Genomic DNA, 19,932 nt, shown 5'->3' with positions numbered 1-19,932 from the left:
TAGACATTGTTAATGTGGTAAATGACTATTCTAGCTGGAAATGGCTGATTTTTAACGGAATATCTACGTAGGTGTACAGAGGCCCATTTTCAGCAACCATCACTCCTGTGTTCTAATGGTACATTGTGTTAGCTAATCGTGTTAAAAGGCTAATTGATGATTACAAAACCCTTGTGCAATTATGTTAGCACAGCTGAAAACTGTTGTGCTGATTAGAGAAGCTATAAAACTGGCCTTCCTTTGAGCTAGTTGAGTATCTGGAGCATCTGTGGGTTCGATTATACTCTCAAAATGGCCAGAAAACTCGACAGTCTATTCTTGTTCTCAGAAATGAAGGCTATTCCATGCGAGAAATTGCCAAGACACTGAAGATTTCCTACAACGGTGTGTACTACTCCCTTCAGAGAACAGCACGAACGGGCTCTAACCAGAATAGAAAGAGAAGTGGGAGGCCCCAGTGCACAACTAAGCAAGAGCACAAGTACATTAGAGTCTCTAGTTTGAGAAATAGACGCCTCACAGGTCCTCAACTGGCAGCTTCATTAAATGGTACCGGCAAAACGCCAGTCTCAATGTCCACAGTGAAGAGGCGACTCCGGGATGCTGGCCTTCTAGGCAGAGTGGCAAAGAAAAAGCCATATCTGAGACTGGCCAATAAAAGGAAAAGATTAAGATGGGCAAAAGAACACAGACACTGGACAGAGGAAGATTGGAAAAAAGTGTTATGGACAGACGAATCTAAGTTTGAGGCGTTTGGATCACACAGAAGAACATTTGTGAGATGCAGAACAAGTGAACAGATGCTGGAGGAGTGCCTGACACCATCTGTCAAACATGGTGGAGGTAATGTGATGGTCTGGGGCTGCTTTGGTGCTGGTACAGTGGGAGATTTGTACAAGGTAAAAGGGATTTTGAATAAGGAAGGCTATCACTCCATTTTGCAACGCCATGCCATACCCTGTGGACAGCGCTTGATTGGAGCCAATTTCCTCCTACAACAGGACAATGACCCAAAGCACACCTCCAAACCATGCAAGAACTATTTAGGGAAGAAGCAGTCAGCTGGTATTCTGTCTGTAACGGAGTGGCCAGCACAGTCACCAGATCTCAACCCTATTGAGCTGTTGTGGGAGCAGCTTGACCGTATGGTACGTAAGAAGTGCCCATCAGGCCAATCCAACTTGTGGGAGGTGCTTCAGGAAGCGTGGCGCGAAATTTCTTCAGATTACCTCAACAAATTGACAGCTAGAATGCCAAAGGTCGGCAAGGCTGTAATTGCTGCAAATGGAGAATTCTTTGACGAAAGCAAAGTTTGAAGGACTAAATTATTATTTCTAACCTCGTCAATGTCTTGACTATATTTTCTATTCATTTTGCAACTCATTTGATGAATAAAAGTGTGAGTTTTCATGGAAAACATGAAATTGTCTGGGTGACCCCAAACTTTTGAACGTTAGTGTACATGACAGCGTTAAATGCGGGTTTATGAGTGCCACTAGTAGTGCCACTAAAAAGTTAAAAGTTAGTTGTTAAACAACTGAGTTATTGTATTAAGCTGCATTTTCATAAATTTAGCTTACTGATATTTTGGTAAGGGCCAGTCAGGAACCGGTACCAGTTTAGTACCGGTCTATATAGCCGCAGAGTTTCAGTAATCTACTTGTAAACTATAAATTATAATCATAACAGTGAGAACACCTTGACCATTTGACCCAGAAGACTTTGAGTGTCTTATCCCTCCACGTCAAGGTAAGGCAGGATTTACAGAGGTCAAGGATTGACTCCTTCACCCATGAATGAAGGATGAAGAAGAGGAGGTTTAAACCCTACAAACGTGGCTACACGAGCAGATACCGGACTCCAACGTCACCATACCGGCTTCCAGACGGTTCGAGCCGACATGGACACCACCGCGACCAGCATGAAGAAAGGAGGGGGACTTGCCGTGCTCATAAACAACAGGTGGTGTAACGCTGGGCACGTCTGTGTGAAAGAGCGTGTCTGCGGCCCGGACATCGAGCTCGTCACCGTCGGACTTCGTCCATGTTATCTGCCACGGGAACCTTCCAGTGTTGTCGCTATCACTGTCTATGTTCCTCACAGTGGTCTTCATCATCACCATCACTGTTTACATTTATGATGTCTTATTTATTCTCCTGTACAGCACTTTGGTCAACTTTGGTTGTTTTTAAAGTGCTTAACAAATAAAGCTGGATTGGATTGGATTGGATGAATGTGTGACTGTGATACAGAAGGGCCCAACACTGATCTGTGGCCAGAAGTCTGTTAATAGACAGAACTCAGTGTGATCACTGTGAAGCTAATGTGCTGGTAAGTTAAGAACCATTCATGTCTAGGCAAAGAATACGAGCCATTAACATGAATAAATGTGTTTTCAAGTCGGCGTCAACGTGAACTGAAATTAAGTTATTGATTAAGCTTCAAGAGCAGAGTAGCATCATTATGTTGGTTGGAGCTGATGTTAAGAGTGTAATCAGAACACCATCATCCTCCTACTCTGTCACTGAGAGCATCACATCAGCTCACCTGCCAGACAACACGCTGCTGCTGAGAGCTCAGAAAATCAATGTGGCTGCAGCAGATAGATTCATAGACTTTAGCCCAACAAATATCTTAATTACAGCCAGACAGGGCTGGCAGAGCTAGTGTGTACATACTGTGTGTGCTGTGTATTTCTTTAAAGAAGGTACATGATGACTTTCATCTTCAAACTATTAGCTCAAGGTTGGAATGGAAGAGGCAGCAGGTGTGTTTGGGGTGGTAAAAAAAGATTGATACAACAAAATATACAACTGAGCTCTGGCAGCCACTTCCTTAGGCATTTCATTACTGTGAGGCTGTTAGCCAACCAGCAAAGCCTCGATGAGGTCACCGCATCCGGCCAAGATATAGTCCTGTGCACAACCCCCCTGAAAAACCGCAACTTGTTGCTTTTACACTTTGATTTTTGTGCAAATTAAGCAAATAATAATGAATGACTCATGAATTAATTAATGAGATTTAGAGATGATGGTAGGTGGATTTTGTTACCTTTGGACCGAGCCAGGTGGAAGTAGTGCTGCATCATACAATAATACCAATTTAATTAAAAGTCCAGTTTAGTTAGGAGGAGTTAGTGGCATCTAGCAGTGTAGTTGCAGATCGCAACCCCATCACTTTACCCTCCCCTTCCATGCAATGAGAAAATATGGTGGCAACAAAACACATGAACGCCCCAGTGTTTGGTTTGTCCCTTCTTTACATACCTATGAATAATATATTCCATTTTTGCCAGTAGATCCTTCTAAATGTTACACACTGGACACTGAAATTCAGGTATCAGAACTGAAAAAAAGTAAACTGGTGCATCTCTAGTCTCTAATGTAACCCTGTTGCAAATAAAGGCCTGTTCTCTCTGCCGTAAATCAAGGTCCTGATTAGTGGCCACTAGGGCTGGCTATTCTTAAGAACCTCATGATTCGATTCGATTTTGATTCTTTAGGTCACAATTCAATTCGATATCGACTTTGATTCGATATTGATTTAAATGCTTCGATATCGATTCAGTAATAAGTACAATTACACAAATAATTCATTAGAGTACCTGTTGATAATTTTAAAATAATTGCCGACTTCAACGACTTCAAAACCGCTGTCTTTACCTCTGTGTACAGCTTCGGGACAGCGACTTCCGTCATGTGTTTGCGTGTTGGTATGGCGTTTCGTGGTTCGAGTGTGTATACCATCTTCTTAAAACCCCTGTTTTCCACGACACTGTACGGTCGTAGGTCCTTAGATATGAAGATGGCCACAGACTCCGTTATCTTCTGTGTGCAGGGGAGAGTTTGGCGGCAGTTTGCAAAGGAAGGATCTGTCGAGTTCCGTCTGTTTTGAATCCACAGGCTGGTTTAACATTGCTGCTACCTGCTTCGGTTGCCATGTTGTTGTTGTGTGGTCGAGTGCGGCCTCTGTTCGTACAACGCAAGTCACACAAGGGTGTTGCTCACTGTGCCACCACTGGCCAGGGGCTTGAACCGATTCAGAGGATTTAATGAATCCATATTGAATTGGGAAAGAATATATTTCAATGCATTGATAAATCGATATTTTTACCCACCCCTAGTGGCCACTATTTATTTATACAGTGTTTCCTCTATGTTGATTTTGGAGCGGCGGCCCGCCGCTGTTAAATTTCTGCCGCCACGGTATCAGAAATGGGGCAGACGCACAATGTAGTCACGGTTGCCTTTTAAATGATCCTGCCGACATAATGTACCCTCGTTGGCTGCCGCTCACATTGCAATTTAACAACAAGTAGAACTATTCAGAGGTTATTGGGGCTGTCCAGTTTAACTCCACATACTGTTGTGTTGATGTAGCTTATTGTCAAAACGTTCGCTTTCTTCCAAGTCGACTATAACAGCTCCACCAAAAACGTCACCGCGGTGGGTCCGTTTTAATTGGACAACGTTCAACTTGTCAGTTCTCAGCTCAACATCCTGATATCAAACATCTGGAAACATTAAAACGGTAAATATATTTGTTTGTGTCGCAGCGAAGTGTCACTTCTGTTTCATACGTAAAACGTTTGCCGGCGTGACGGGGACGGGGAAGGGGGGGTGTTCGGACGGGCCTGCCGCCGCAGCTAAAAAAAATCCTAGAGGAAACACTGTTTATAGATAATATTATATATTCCCTACATAAATGGATTCAGGAAATACTACTGCTCTCAGTGTTTATTGCATGTTTCTTACCATCATGTCCTGAGTTGAGGAGGTGTTCCCCCAGGTCGCAGCCGAACACCCTCTCCCGGAGGATGCCTCTCTGCTTCAGCTTCTGCTTGGTGGGCCTGGACTTCATGAAGGAGCGCAAGAAGGTGATCAACTTCCCGTGCTTCTTAGACACTGAGGAAGAAAGGACACATCTTAGGTCTCCTACACAGCTGTGTACTACTCTACAGTAAGTGTGGGTTTGACACTGGATCAGCTTTCACACAAGGTCTATCTGTGCACTAGAGTGAAACCCCATACAAGCTGCTCAGGATTGTCCTATTGTCCATTCCGGCTTCATTCTAATGCAAACCCCTCCTTTATGCATGTGTAGCTTCCTTGAGGCGAAAGCTTCGTTCTTAAATACCACCTCCCAGGCAACTACAAAAGAATCCTCCACATCCAATACCAGTATCCTCCGCTCCCCTTCAAAACAAGACAAAAAAAAAAAAAAAAAAAAAAAGAGCAGACCTTTTTAAAAACCAAAACCGCATTAGTCAGATGGTATGTCTGGGAAAGGGTCGTAAGCTTCTTAAACTACACACCAGTTGTTTTCTCTGCTTCAGAGAGATGTGGAAAGGCTATCAAGTGAATCAAACAATCTGCATTTTTGGATGGCGGGAACAATGGAGCTGGCCTCGACTCCAACCATTTGTTCAGAAAATCTTCATTGAAAATCACACTGTCAGCCACTGGTGAGACAGTAGCTAGTGTTTTTCCACTCTTGGGTCAGTTAACTTTTCAGTTCAGTTTGGGTCATCAATCAGTCTTAAACACTGATCAAAACACTGATCAAATAAGTGTCATAGTACATCTATGCCACTTTTTCAATGACTGTAGGAATACTGAAGCTCTGTGGAGATTAAACAGTTGACTGCAGGGTTAAAAACAAACTATTTCCCCATCTTAACACTGTACTTACTGGGCTGAATATTAAAGAACTCAGTTTTTTAAATCTTCACCACACTATAAAGCTTTCAATATAGACCTAAGAATGTCAAAGAATAAGACAATGTCTCCCAGTCCACTTTCATGTTTTTTGTCTCTCTGTTCTCTTGCTGGTGTCACAGTCCTCCCTCAGCTCCTGTCACTTCTTCAGGTAAAACATTCTCGTCTTGGATCTCACCCTTTTCTAGTCTCTCTTTGATCCTCTGTGGACACTTGCATTATGCTGCCCTTCACACTGACTTTGACCAACAACTCTCTTATTCCTTAACTCTGCGGCTGTCTACAGTGCGACTATCCTGGCTGAATCCTGGAGACAGATAAAAGATCGTAGAGCACTTAACAGCCACATGTCTCATTCAGGAAAGAAACAACAATCGCTGAGTTTACTACTTAGGGGAAGGCAGTAAAAACATCCACTAGCTATCTGATCTATGATCCTTGTGTTCTTTCAGCCACACCATCTGCAACTTCACTAAATCTTTAAAAACAGAGTGACCACAGCAACATATCCTGTCTTAGGTGCTCTGGCTAAAGTGGAAAAACTTCTGTGTCGCATCAGTAATTTTACTTATATTCCAGGCCACATTCCTTAAACTGATTATAAACACAGTCAAGATCACTCCCCTTCCACTTCCCTTCTTGACATTGTATTTATTTTACCTGCTCCAGACTTCAGAGCAACACAAACACAGGGTGCTATTTAAAGAAGTCAGCATTTAAAATTCAATCAAATAAATAACTTGTCTTTGGAGAGATGCAGTTTCTATTTACTGCGCCTCACTGAGCTCTGCTTCGATTGCAATACAACTGAAAGTAGGCCAGTGCTCACCAAACTCCAGAAACAAAACAATACAAGTTAAAGAAAGCTAAGGCTGAATTGTGTTTGGAAGATAACAAGAATACAATGGTGTCAAGGCAGCGTCTTTACTTGCAGCTCTTTTAGCGATGATTTGACAGAAGCGATGATTAATTTATAGATACTTACACAGCATCCTGAAGCACATGTGTGTACTGTTATGAATATATTAATTTAAAAGAACCATCCAAAAACATCTGCTGTGTGAGACTTGGCCCTCCTGCCCAGAGACCATTCGTTAACCACAAATTAATGAGACTGCCTGTTTTGCATGTTAAATGTACACTATGGAGGTAAATTGCATGCAGCAGAGTTAATTGACAGTCCATCGAGTACATTTAGAATGCAAATATAAAGCCCGGAGTAAAACTAATGAGCTGATGGGAATGGAAAGTTACTTTGTAGCTGAATTAATTTAACTGTTTCTCATTGTGTTGGCAGAATACTAACAAAAATATATGCGCACGGTGACAGTGAACGTCTCAGATATACTATCAGCAGGCAACTCTGTTCAGTGACACTTTTCTCACATTTGCTCTTTTAAATCAAACGCTTCCGAGGGACGAGTGAAAGTACAGGGGAACTCTGCATGTGTGAAAAAAGTTAGTATAGAATGTATTTGTTACTCCAGAAGGCGCTGTGTGAAATCTGATAAATGTCCTTGAGTGTTGTCACTTGAGACAGCGTCGACTGGGGCTGAAGACTACTAAACTAAGTTTAAAAAAAATTAAAAATCTGTGGCTGTGGAGTTACAAAGAAGCAACTTTACCAGACATCTCTGCTACATTAGCAGCTGCTAGCATATTACACCCGACTCTCTTACCAAACTGTCGCTGGTTGAGTTGCATTGTGGATAATGTTAGGAAGAATGTGTGGAATAAAAAGGCAATATTATTGGTTCTGCTGCTGTTGCAACTGTCCATCATGAGTAGGAAGGGGAATTAGGTTGAGAACTGGTTTCTTTCAAGACGAAAGAACACAACAGTGATGGCTGTAATGTCTGATAAATGATCATTTCAAGTAAGGGTGAAAACACCGGCAATATGCTGAAACATCTTTCTATGCAACATGGGCTCAAATTCCAGGAATGCCATGTATTTGACACTCTACGCATGAGTGCCGTTGCTTCCCAACTGAGCAGCACGTCCATACTGAGAGGAGATATCCTGTTATAATAATATTAGTGCCATGCAGGCAGGCTTAGCAGGCTTTTTCTTTGACTAAGACGACCTAAATGAAAATGTATGCTGTATAAATAATCTTTCATAATCTCATTGCGTTGATGCTGAAATCCTCTGTAGGCCTACTTTTTTTTTTTTCACATAGAAAATTGATCGGGTATCAGTTAAGGAATCCACAAAGAATCAGGCCAATAACTAGAATCGATAGCAGAATTGGATTCCCTAATTGTGAGTCTGACGTGTTATAGGAGTGTAACACTTTATGAGTGGAGTAATCTTTTAAGTGTTAGGGAAAGAGTTACTGAGTTAAAAAAACAAAAAACGGGACAGTGTTTAGGTTGACATCCAATTCACATTGTTAAAAATAACAGACATTTCTCCTGAAATGAAGTTCAGACTTTGCTTCCATTCTTTGCACGTCTACCAATCTGCCCACTACGAGTCATTCTGCCCACTGCGTGACACGTTTTCTCATTTCACTTTTTTGTAGCTGATAATCAAATATATTCTGTCTGTTTAGTAGTTTCGTACAGTAGAATTATTTTGGCTGGTGCTCAAAACACACACACAAGTCTCTGACAACAACCAAACCCTTGCCAAGACAGATTTATAACTACCTCACTATTCCAAGTAAATAAATAATGCTTGAATCAAACTTCTGAGTCCTGTGTCTCTATTGTGTGCCATTTTAATGAAGCGGCACAATCAATTCTGAGCCAACAGTGGGCCTCTGCTCCTGCATCCGCAAACAAGACCCATCGTTCCATTTCAGGGAAAAATGGAGCTACAGTTCACCCCTCAGGGAGAAATTCCTTCTGTGCTTCTGTACCCGCAGACAAAACAGCTGAGGCAGCTTTGTTTACTCACTGTTGAGGCATCAAAAAGGGCCTTCAGTATCACGTACAGGGGGAGGAGGAGGAGGAAGGGGGGGCTGTTTTAGCGATGTGCTGGCCTACACTAACACATCACTTTTTATTTAGGAACCCAGACTGACTGGAAGAAGTGAGGAAGAGGAGTGCAATGACAAGCATGACTCTCCAGAGGACGGACAGAGACTCCCATCTGCTTACTGTCAAGGCAGATGACAGCCTGAGGGCCAGCAGCTCTTCAAGCATGCTCAGCACTGAAACGGCCTCTGACACACTCACTGCTGAAATCCAGCTGGGTAAAGGCATTTCATTTAAGAATAGTGGGACTGATAAAGATTCCTTCCTGTGCCTTTAATTACAAGAGTTATAGCTTTGGGGGGCGCTTAAAGGGCTATTCCAGTGATTTAGTATTGCACTTTCACAAAGTTTCAGGGGACACATTTGATAAAGGATGGACAAGCGGAAGTTGAGATACCCTGACTTATTATAGTCCGTAGTATGTGTCAAACCACACATTTCATTCGACCCTCACTTCCTGGTACATATGAGCTGCTTTTAAACTCCACATCTCCAGTTTGTATCGCAGGCTTTTTAATTATAACTTTGTAATCTCAAGCCCAAATCATATAATACTAACCCTCATCAGGGTTATTTTCTCAGATTTAAAAAAGCTCCCCGTTTTACACAGGTACATTAGTAGTACTAACCATTAGCGGTAAAGAGTACCCCTTTAACACAAACAGCTGAGATTAAAGCTGCAGTAGGTAATTTTTATGAAAATATGTTTTGTCATATTTGTTGATACTTTCACTATATCCTGACAGTAGTACATGAGACAGATAATCTGTGAGAAAATCAGGTTCCTCTGGCTCCTCCTAGTGCTCCTAATGGTATTTGCAAGAATCTACCGTGCCTGGACAAAAACAACCAATCAGAGCCAAGAACGATAGTTGACTGTTGACCAACATTCTCAGGGGGGCATCAAATACAGGTGGAGGAGGAACCGGAGTGTTTCACAGATTATCTGTACTACTGTCAGGGCATAGTCAAAGTTTCAGCAAATATGACAAAAAAGTTTTCATAAAAAGTTACCTACTGCAATTTAAAATGGTTTCTGTAGAATAATTCTGGATATTCACAAAACCCATAAAATCTGATGTATCTGTATATTTCTGACATGTGACACACTAGGAGGGGGATGGGGGTACAGCTGTTCACAGCTAGGCAAATGAGGGCCAATTTCCCTAGCTGTCATTTGTATATAACAGATACAATCCAGACAGGACAAAGATAAACACAATAATGCCTGAAGAACACAGACAGGTTTCAGTTCTGACCGTGTGACTATGACGAGGCTTTTCCCCAAGAGAGCCCAGTGAGGGGACATGATGAGCCGGGGGTGAGGAGAAAAGAGGCTAAGCATTACAGCAGGAACAATTACAGACGTAATGGCAAACATCATGCTCTCTTTCCCCCCGCTCCGACCCAAAACCGACTGCCTCATTCCATTTAGTTAGTGAGAGGCTTTTCATAGGACACAGATTAGAGGAAAAATTCGAACTTCATAGCAACACAATAGACTTCCACTGGTTCCTAAAGTAGAGCAGTGACACTGTAGAGCCAATGAGCAGACTCTAGCCTGAGATATTTGATACAACTACTGTGCGTGTCAGTGTTCCCTGAATACATAACGACCAGTAGGCGTGACCGCAGCTCCTCAGGGCTTAAGAATGCTCTCATCACAGATCAGCCCTTTCGCTTCAGCCAGCGACCCCCTCGAGGCTCAACAGCCACACACGCCTATGTATGCTGCTGAGCGGGAAATTCAAACTGCCCTGCTCTACACTGTTGTCGTTTTAGAAAATCATTATGTGAATGAGCTGAATACAATTATATCATCCAACTCAGAAATCTACATGCTGTGAGAATAAGGGTTTTTCTATGGACTAAATGTGTTACTATGGTGGGTCCTTCAGATTGAAAGTGTTTTTTTTCTGAGAGCCAGTGCAGAAATTTGGAGGTGTTTGACAATCATGAAGAGTCTGAGAATTTAGTTTGCCAACTTATCATTACTATTGCATTTCCTTTAGAGTCTGTTGAAAGTGACTAAGTACGAAATCCTTTCAATATATCCCCCACAATTAATCATAAGAGACAAAGTTTTTCCAGGGTAGTTACTTAAGGACTTAGAGCCTGTCCTCACGAATACACGGCCTCACCCAATACGATGTCTTTTCGAAAAAAATCTCCGTAAACAAGGTGTCGTTTCCAGAAATATCTGTGTCCACACGGATTCACAGAAACGATCCGAAACGCTGTAGTACATATGCCAGGCCTGTATGTGGTGCTGTGACACCGCCACACCAATACACTAAAACTGGAAGAGAAGCCATGGAGCATGCGCTGTTTACAAACAAGTAGTAGTCCGCCATTGTTGTTGTTATTGTTGTTATGATGCGTCTAGCGGTGGCAGCTGAGGTTAAAGGCTAGAGAGGCGGGGCTAATCCGTTATCGCTGTCCAGACGACTCCGAGCAATCCGGCGTTTTCGGATTTTCCCACTCTGGGACCTGTTTCCAAAAAATACTGTTTTCACACCCCGAAAACGCTGTATCCGTCTGAACGCGAGGCCGATACGATAAAGTATTTATCCGGATTTGAGAAAAACTTATTCGTGAGGACAGGCCCTTAAGGAACTCAACAGGCAACTCAATGACTATTAGAAATATATATTGCTTCCTGATGGCATTGAAAAAAGTGTCTGCTGAGAGGTGACTACCAAAGAGATAATGTTACTTATCCAACTAAAAAGCTGAAGCATCACACTGGGAGACACACTGTTTACACTCATTAACACATCCTGACCATAGCCATTGTGTAAACAACAAAACAGTGTCTGCCTATTAAAAGGCAGTCATGAGTGACAGTGACCTCTGTTTGAGCATTAAGCGTGTGGTCTGGTGATAGTAGGAGCTAAATGTCTTATTGTTCTGACTCTCAATGCACCACTGAACATAACTTCAGTAAAGGGAGGAGAGGATAGAGAGGCAACATCAGCTGGGCCCTGTGTGGGCGCACCCAATAGTTCGGCCAAATGGTGTAACAGTACACCAAGTCTGAGTAATCTTGGAGAATCTTAATGAATATCAGCATCAGTACTGCAAATGGGCGAGACCCCTTCAAAGTCACTTCTATATAAAACCAAAAAGTAACTTCATTGATGGAGAACTGGCTTCCTTCCACTGGCTAGTGCTGTGAGACCAGTGGTTCCCTGGGTGTCAGGACCCCCACTAGGGGTCGCCAAAGCTTCATGGGGAATTGCGAGGCCTTCTTGATTTTTTGACGGTGTAAGAAAAAATACCAAAAAGTCCATATCTCAGCATTTCATTCACGGAGAAAACTAAATGAAATATATATTTTTTAAGTTTACATTATTATTTATTTACAGCCTTGACCTGCATTACAAAACTATGCAGTTAAAACAACCACAGAGCTAAGAGAACAATGGCAAGGTGTCAGGGAGACGAAAACACTAAATTTGTTAAACCAAAAAGCCTATAAAATAATGTATGATTGTTAAAAAAAATCAAACAAATGAAATACATATCGTAATACAGACCCAAAATCTGCTCAAAATTCAAAACAAACTTCCTGCAGTTATTGCATTCACTATTTGGGTGCACTGTACAGTATATCAGTTGTTCTCTATTGTTATTGTGGAGTGAATATTATATGAAATATGTTACTTAGTCAGGGGTCGACAGATGACTCCTGATAGAAAAAGGGTCGCTTGAGGAAAAAGGTGGGGAACTTACTGTGTCAGACCAGGTTTGACTTTTCTGAGCAACTCAACTATGGCACTGACTGCTTTATTATACAGTGATAAATGTTTATTCAGATACCCAACAGCTACACAATCTGATACATTCAAATGTTTAACTTTCTTCTTTGCTAAATAAACCAGTTACTCCAAAACTTCATTTTAAAAGTCAAACTTTTCCTAAAACTAATTTAAATGTAACTTTAAGTTAAAATTTAAACACCTGGGGGAAGTTATTAAACACGTGTAAGGAGAGAGAAAAGGGGAAAAACGTGGAGTCATGTGAGGAAGGAACAATATTTTCCACACTTCCATCATTCAAAGCGCACTCCCTTCTCACTGTTTCTTCCCAGTAAGACACAACCCATGTAGAATAATGTTAGCTCACTGTTACCGGTGTCCAGAATAACGGGGGGGCCTGTTATATCCATGAGTGGATACTGGAGCGAACACGTAACATCAAACACAATTCAAACGCATTTTCTTACCTTGGCTCCATAACGCCGGACGTGCTTTGAGGCTTTATGACAGGAGTTCAAAAAAGTCCGAAGTACAACTACCCACTTATCTTTAGCTAACCGCACACCTGTACAAAACAACCGTGAACCCTCGTGTGAAAGTCGTAAAAACGGCGAAGTGTTTTCAAACACGTGAAAAAGACAATTCAAGGCTGAAAGTTTCGACCCAACGAGCAGAGGAGCTCGGCGGCAGACTGCTCTGTCAGCTAGTGTCCACATACACTCACACACACACAGAGCTAGCTCCGCTTCCACAGATTGCTTTACAACCCCTCATATGCTGCCTTCAAGCGCACCCGGAAATATGGAAATCACCGATTGTTATTCCCAGTGTAACAAAGCTGAGAGTTTTATTTAAGTAAATCTCATATACAGGGCTGCAATTTAAGATAGTTTTCATTATCGATTAAGTATTTGATTACTTTCATGATTAACTGATTTGCTGATTGGTCCATAAATATCAGAAAATGGTGGAAAATGTTTTTCCCCAAAGCCCAAGGTGACCTCCTCTACAGAGGCAGATCTCGAGAGATGTTCATGGGGCGGCATGGAGACTTTAAGGGGTGGTAGAAATATATGCTGATTTAATTACCAACAATCACATATATCAATATTTACTTGGAAATGAAGATATTTGAACCAAGTGTGAACCTATCGTCCCCCATTGGTTTGTGGAGTACCACGTTGAAGCTTCGAGTGTTGCATTATGGTCGTCACCATGACAGTTTGATGGAGCCAGTGGAGGTGAGTTGAGCTGCTCTCATTGGCAAAAACACATTAGGAAACTGTTTACTGAGCTAATAAATCCAATGAGAGGTTGGGTCAATTCTCCATTAGACTACATGGTATAATTTTTTATTGCAGCCAATGCAGCTCCCCCTGTTGGTCTTTACATAGAATGCAGATCCAGAAGCTCTGTCCATTATATATACTGTCAATGGCCTGAACTCAAAAACGTTACATTATTTTGGCACATTAGTAAAACATTGAAAATAGAACTATCTAAAGGTGGCATTAAAAAATACTTACTTACTAAAATGGGCCACAACAGGTCAAATTATATATGCTAAATGCAACTTATCATTGCAGCTCTAATTATATGAAGGACTGGGAGGGGGTGGGCCTAAACAGCAGTTGATATATTAAACACTGTCATGCCTGTAGTCACACTCCTTCTGAGCTCCAATACCCAAGACCAGGGTCTGTAAATACTGTAAAGCATTGCTGTATTTAAGTGCTACTGTGCTAATGTAATCATACAATCTTACAGAAGAGCAGAGCATAGATGTACAACCCTACTGGCCATCAGGTTCTCACACAGTGTTCATGTACGCTTCCCTTCGGCACAATACACCCCCGTACCTCATGCTTCATGTTCACACTACTGACTTGAACATGTGCTAATATTTCCTACAGCATTTGAAGGTAGCACAGGAGTCAGGCAGCCAAGAGGCAAGCTGTTGGGTTTTACACAGTGGAAAACACTCCTTTATACTGCACACGCACGCACACACACGCGCACACACACGCGCACACACACGCACACACACGCACGCACACGCACGCACACACGCACACACACACACACACCTCTAACAAGCAGCATCCCCGCTATTATTCTGTAGTGACTCTCCAAATTTAACAATTGTTTAATTACAATAATTACTTACTTAGGCAAATAATATACTAGTTGTGTACTTCAAGGCCTGCATACAAGTTTCATAAAATTGCTACAAACCCTCTAGACTGGATTAGGTTGAGGGTTGAGAAACTATGATACACAGTTACTATGAGAGTGGAAGTAGAGTAAACTTCCTGTTATTCTTATTTTCTTCCCCCCTGACCTAATCTCCCCTTGGCTGCTGCCAGGTTTACAGTTTCAATGTCCGCCCAGACTGACACAATCAAACAACTCATCAGGCTCCAACTGGTCTGGTGTTAGGTTGGGAGAGAGACTCTCAAAGTCCTGTAAGCTGTCGACCGACCCCCAGCTGACACTCGCCGACTGTCACAATGATTCAGTCCACCTTAAACAACATACAGGATAACCCTAACCCTTGCCTTGACTTTAAATCTGCTATCCCCTCTGAGGGGCCCCTCAGCCCCCTGAAAGCATTATCTTATTAATTCCTTAACTGGTTTAGTCCCTAAGCAGACATGTTGAGTCAAAATAAAGTTTAACTAATTTGTTGTTGGTCCAGAATCACAAGACTGCAGTCAGAGTTCTCCACAGCATGTAATTGCTTTAAGTTGACATGTGTATAACAAGTTTGGGCTGAGCCTTAAATTTCTCTACACGTACACCGTCTGATATTTTTCATCTTCAGCGATGGAAAGTAACTAAGTACATCTACTCAAGTGCAGTTCTAAGGTACTTGTACTTTGGGATATTTGAATTTTATGCAACTTGATACTTCTATTTCACTACTTTTTCCACTAGGAGAATGTTGTACTTCGCTATAGTTACTAGTTACTTTACAAATTAAGATTTCACATAAAAACATATGATGAGCAGACAAAATTGGCTGGTTGGCTTGTGATATCTTACAAAAAAGATGTCAGAGATGTTAGCAGTTCCACCAAAGAGACATTTCCATTTTGTACTTCTCAGAAGGTTCATTTAAATTAAAGGTCACTTTATCCAATATTTCACATAAAGGCAGAGTTAGTCCAAACAAAAAGTACAACATCTGTGAAACATAAGTAAGTTTTTATCTTCCTTACCTTTCCTACCACATTAATCATCTCAAAACCCACAGGTTTATCTTGTGACCCTTTGAGGGGCCGGACCCCTAGGTTGGTAACCACTGGACTAAACTACCTAACTGTATATAAATTAGTTCAAACTAGGTACAACATTAAGCATCAGTATTAATTATCTAATAATGTAATATATAATAATATATCAGTCACTAGTTTTTTTTGCAGAACCAGTACTTTTACTTTAATACATCGTCATTCTCTATAAAACTGTTTTTTCCCTCTAATATCACAGAGCACTTACTCAACACACTGGGCAAAGTTACTGAGAAAGTCAAACTAAGGTCAACTCAAACAACTTTAATGACTGACTGGTGAAATGGTTAACTTCTGAAAGTACAGAGTGAAATCATCCTACCATTTTCTCCCTGAGCTGATCATGAGGAGGAGCTGTAATGGATAGCATGGGGCTGCATAAACAAGATACAGTGAGTCTGGAGTTCTCTCTCCTCTATCTGATTTGTCCACTTTGTATTTACAGTGCTTTTTACTTTTATACGTTTCCCACGATACCTTTGAAATAAAATCATATTAATTTGGCACTTTTACAACAGTGGGAGGCAGTATGGTCGTCATTGAGATGGCTGAGACAGTAAAGCAGCAGGTGGAGTTTGCCTTTAGGACTGAAGACTATTAGCAATGTGCTGAAAAACCCCAGTAATCATATTGCATATAACAGGATGACAGCTATCATACAGCTGCTATTTTGCATGGATGTGAACAGTTTTTTTCACTCCTGTGATACAGAAAGAACGAGGAAGTGTAGTTTTCAGTTGCATACAAAGTTCAATGTACAGGAGCAAAAAGCTATGCTGTTTGCCATAAACACGGCTGTAAATCTCAATTCCTATTTGCTGGTTAAAGATGCAGTAGGTCACTTTAATGAAAATAACTGTCATATTTGCTGACATTTTCACTGTGTCCTAGAATTAGTACATGAGACAGATAATCTGTGAAACAATCGGGTTCCTCTGGTTCCTTCTAGAGCTCCTAATGGCATTTTCAAGAAGGTTGAGGCTTAAAGATAATTGATTGTTGAGATTGTTGATTGAATGAGACTCAGCAATCAACTATCTTTCTTGGCTCTGATAGGTTGTTTTTATTCAGACCCGGTGGATGTTTGTAAATGCCATTAGGAGCACTAGGAGGAGCCAGAGGAACCTGATTGTTTCACAGATTATCTGTCTCAGGTACTACTGTCAGGATGTAGTGAAAGTTTCAGCAAATATGACAAAAAATATTTTATTGAAATGACCTACTGCAGCTTTAATTGCTTGTGAGCTTTGCAACAACAAAGTACATAATCATTTATTTTAGTAATAACACCAATGCAACATATCACAATAATAATACAATACAGCTTTGTGTAATGGAACTGGAACAGATACTTATTTGCAAACATTTGCCAGCAAATATGTAAAAAATGATCTTTGTGCTTTACACACTTGGTTTACGACACCCTGAATTGTCAGTATGTAATCACAAGCTGCCTCCCACAAACAAAGATGCTGTCCACAACAAGAGTCTCTTACTGAAGCTGCAGAACAACAAGTTACTTGAATAGTTTCACAGCCCAGTACCGGAGCACCAGGAAATGATCTGAGATCCTCGGGAACAGGAGGACAAATCTTACTCTGTCTCACACATTCTCTCCTCATATCCCTTCCTCTTCCCCTCACTCAACCAGCTGTCTTGGCTCATGTATGCTCACAGCTGCCCAAATCACTGGTCCCCAGACATGACGAAGGCCTGCACTGAGAAGGGGAACAGAGGGGGGCTCTACATCTGGGTCAGTAACTGGTAGGTCTATTGGGCTGTCTGGGGAGGAAAGAAGGCCGACAGTCATATTTTATCCAAAGCTCACAACTCTTTGTTTTCACACCGATGTCAACAAAAGAGTCTATTTTTACTGTGAAGAGAGTAGTCTCTGTTCTCAGATTCCACAGCAACACCAACACCAGCACATAGGCCAGAGGACTAATAACTCCTAATAGCTTCTATCGTCTCCGTTTTAACTGGAGCAGTGCGGCATGTTAACAATTTCCATGGTTTGACTGGAAAACAGCAAAGGTTAGTGGTGAGCAGAGTGGATCTAGGCAGAGCAAGCATATTTTTCCAATGCTGTGTGGCTCCCTGCAGGAATGTGCTCTTTCAGTCACCATGGAGAGGGAGACAGAGATTCTTACTGTTGCAGGACAAAGCTTAACGCTCAATGGATGGGTTTACAGGCCCCCTCATTGTAAAAGGATTAAATAAATCAAGGCCGGTCGAGACCTAGCACCACGGCACCCCTGCCGCGCCCTTTCAGCTTCGACCAAACAGACACACACAAACACAGCTGGCCCCCGTCCAGACACAGGGTACATTCAGCCGCTCTGAGAAATGCTGTAGTAACCTGGCTCACCCCTGAAGTAATTTGCATACACCTTGAGGGCGAAACAGAAAAAGAACAGGGGCGAGAGGGATATATGAAATGTGGGGTTGTATTTTTACATCACTACGTCTAATAGTAAAACTATTATGTACAGTATACAGTTTTTCTTTTACAGACAGACGCAAAATAGACTCAAAACCTAGATAAAAAATAGATAAAACCTGAAGCAGATTCAAAATACAGCAGTGTGACTAAGAAAAATATTACAATACAGAAGGACTTTAAGTAACAAACTTAGGTTATATTTATGAATTTAATTTGCCAGCGGGCGTTACACTAGAGCACCAGCATGTCAGACCAAAACAATGGGAAATAAAATAAAACTCCCCACCTGTTAGTCTTTCCACTGTTTCAACAATCATCAACTCTGGTTTGGTCGAAAATAAACCCTTAATTCACAGAGTTAGATGTGAAAGTATTTGTGAAAAGGTTAATCCTTGGAGACAAATCCACCCGTCAAAGTACGTCTACTAACAGTGCACGTTTTTGCCACTGATAGGCTCAGATTGTTATTCTCAGTAGTCATAGACAAAAACGCTAATTTTACCTCATATATCATTATAACATCATGATTTTATGTGTGGCCAGAAACAAAATAAAACTCACCAGAACAGTCTTTGTTAGTCTTTCCACTGTTCCAACAATCACCAACTCTGGTTTGGTTGAAATAAATCCTTAATTCACCGACATAGATGAGAAATACAGCGGTTTCAGTTGCTCCACTCAGCTGCACACACAGCTATGTAAAGAAACCACAGAGAGCCTGCGATAGTAACACCATGACTCCACTATATCTTTACATTGCTAATAGTCGTTTGCTGCTATATTGTTTTAAATCTCACATAAATAACCTTTAAAAGGGAAATATGGCCATTAATTGCATCATACAGACCCTGTTCTTATACAAGTTTATAGCAATTCAATTCCAGTGAAAGCAAGTGCAACACACACACACACACACACACACACACACACACACACACACACACACACACACACACACACACACACACACACACACACACACACACTCTACTATTACTGCACAACCAGATGTGGCTACAGTCTTATTGGTCTACCAACTGAGTGTAGAGATAATGTGAATAAGTGTGTTAAAGGTCACAGACAGGACACTTTGTTGTGAAGAGGTTCTCGTCTTATAATGATACACCAGAAAGCGTAAAGTTTTAAGCTCCTGTAACTGGTTTACAGACTAGTTGTATTAGAGTCACACAGTGCAAACACATCACTTGGGGTTGTGGAGTAAGTCTTTGGTTAGGTGGGTGGCAGTGCAGCACACCAAAGGATTTTGTCTACCTGAACTTAGGCTGTAGTGGTTAAGCGGGTCGGCCACCCATGCACTCTCCTGTATTACACTCTCCATCTCCAAGTCTGCATGCAGCCCGATGGACAGATGGACCAACAGACAGATGGATGGATGGGCGATGGAGACATGAGAGAATCAGCAGAGGGAGAGAAGCACTTCAAGTTAGAGAACAGAGCAACTGTGTACTTTGGGACTGTGAGCTCAGTAGCTTTGCATAGAAATGATACTTTGATGCTAAAGCAATAAACTGTTTTATGAGACAGCATACAGATAAAACAATTTTTAGTAATGAAGTATACTCAATTAAAGAAACTTTGCATTCAACAATAAAACAAGTTTTCTCGCATGAGAGAACTTCAATTTAACTTTAAAGTTATAATCCTTAAGATTCTTCTGAAATAATCCCAGTCTTTGACAATATTTATGGTTGGCATTTTTCAGAAGTAGCCATT

At 41.4% G+C, this 19,932-nt stretch overlaps 1 protein-coding gene across 1 annotated transcript in view; it reads right to left on the bottom strand.

Moving 5' to 3' along the window:
- The window catches only part of arhgap32b (Rho GTPase activating protein 32b), a 124,083-nt gene that overhangs the window by 13,641 nt on the left and 90,510 nt on the right, over positions 1-19,932 (bottom strand). The window contains exons 13-14 of the mRNA XM_051401642.1: positions 19,471-19,545; positions 4,755-4,904 (exon numbers count right to left, since the gene is read on the bottom strand). Coding sequence (XP_051257602.1) covers positions 4,755-4,904; positions 19,471-19,545 — 225 coding nt within the window. The remainder of the gene's footprint in view (positions 1-4,754; positions 4,905-19,470; positions 19,546-19,932) is intronic.

Source organism: Dicentrarchus labrax, unplaced genomic scaffold, assembly GCF_905237075.1.
Source record: "Dicentrarchus labrax unplaced genomic scaffold, dlabrax2021, whole genome shotgun sequence".
In the NCBI taxonomy this organism is placed as follows: Eukaryota; Metazoa; Chordata; class Actinopteri; family Moronidae; genus Dicentrarchus; species Dicentrarchus labrax.
The sequence above is the reverse complement of the archived record's forward strand: the minus strand, read 5'-3'. Positions and strand labels throughout refer to the sequence as shown.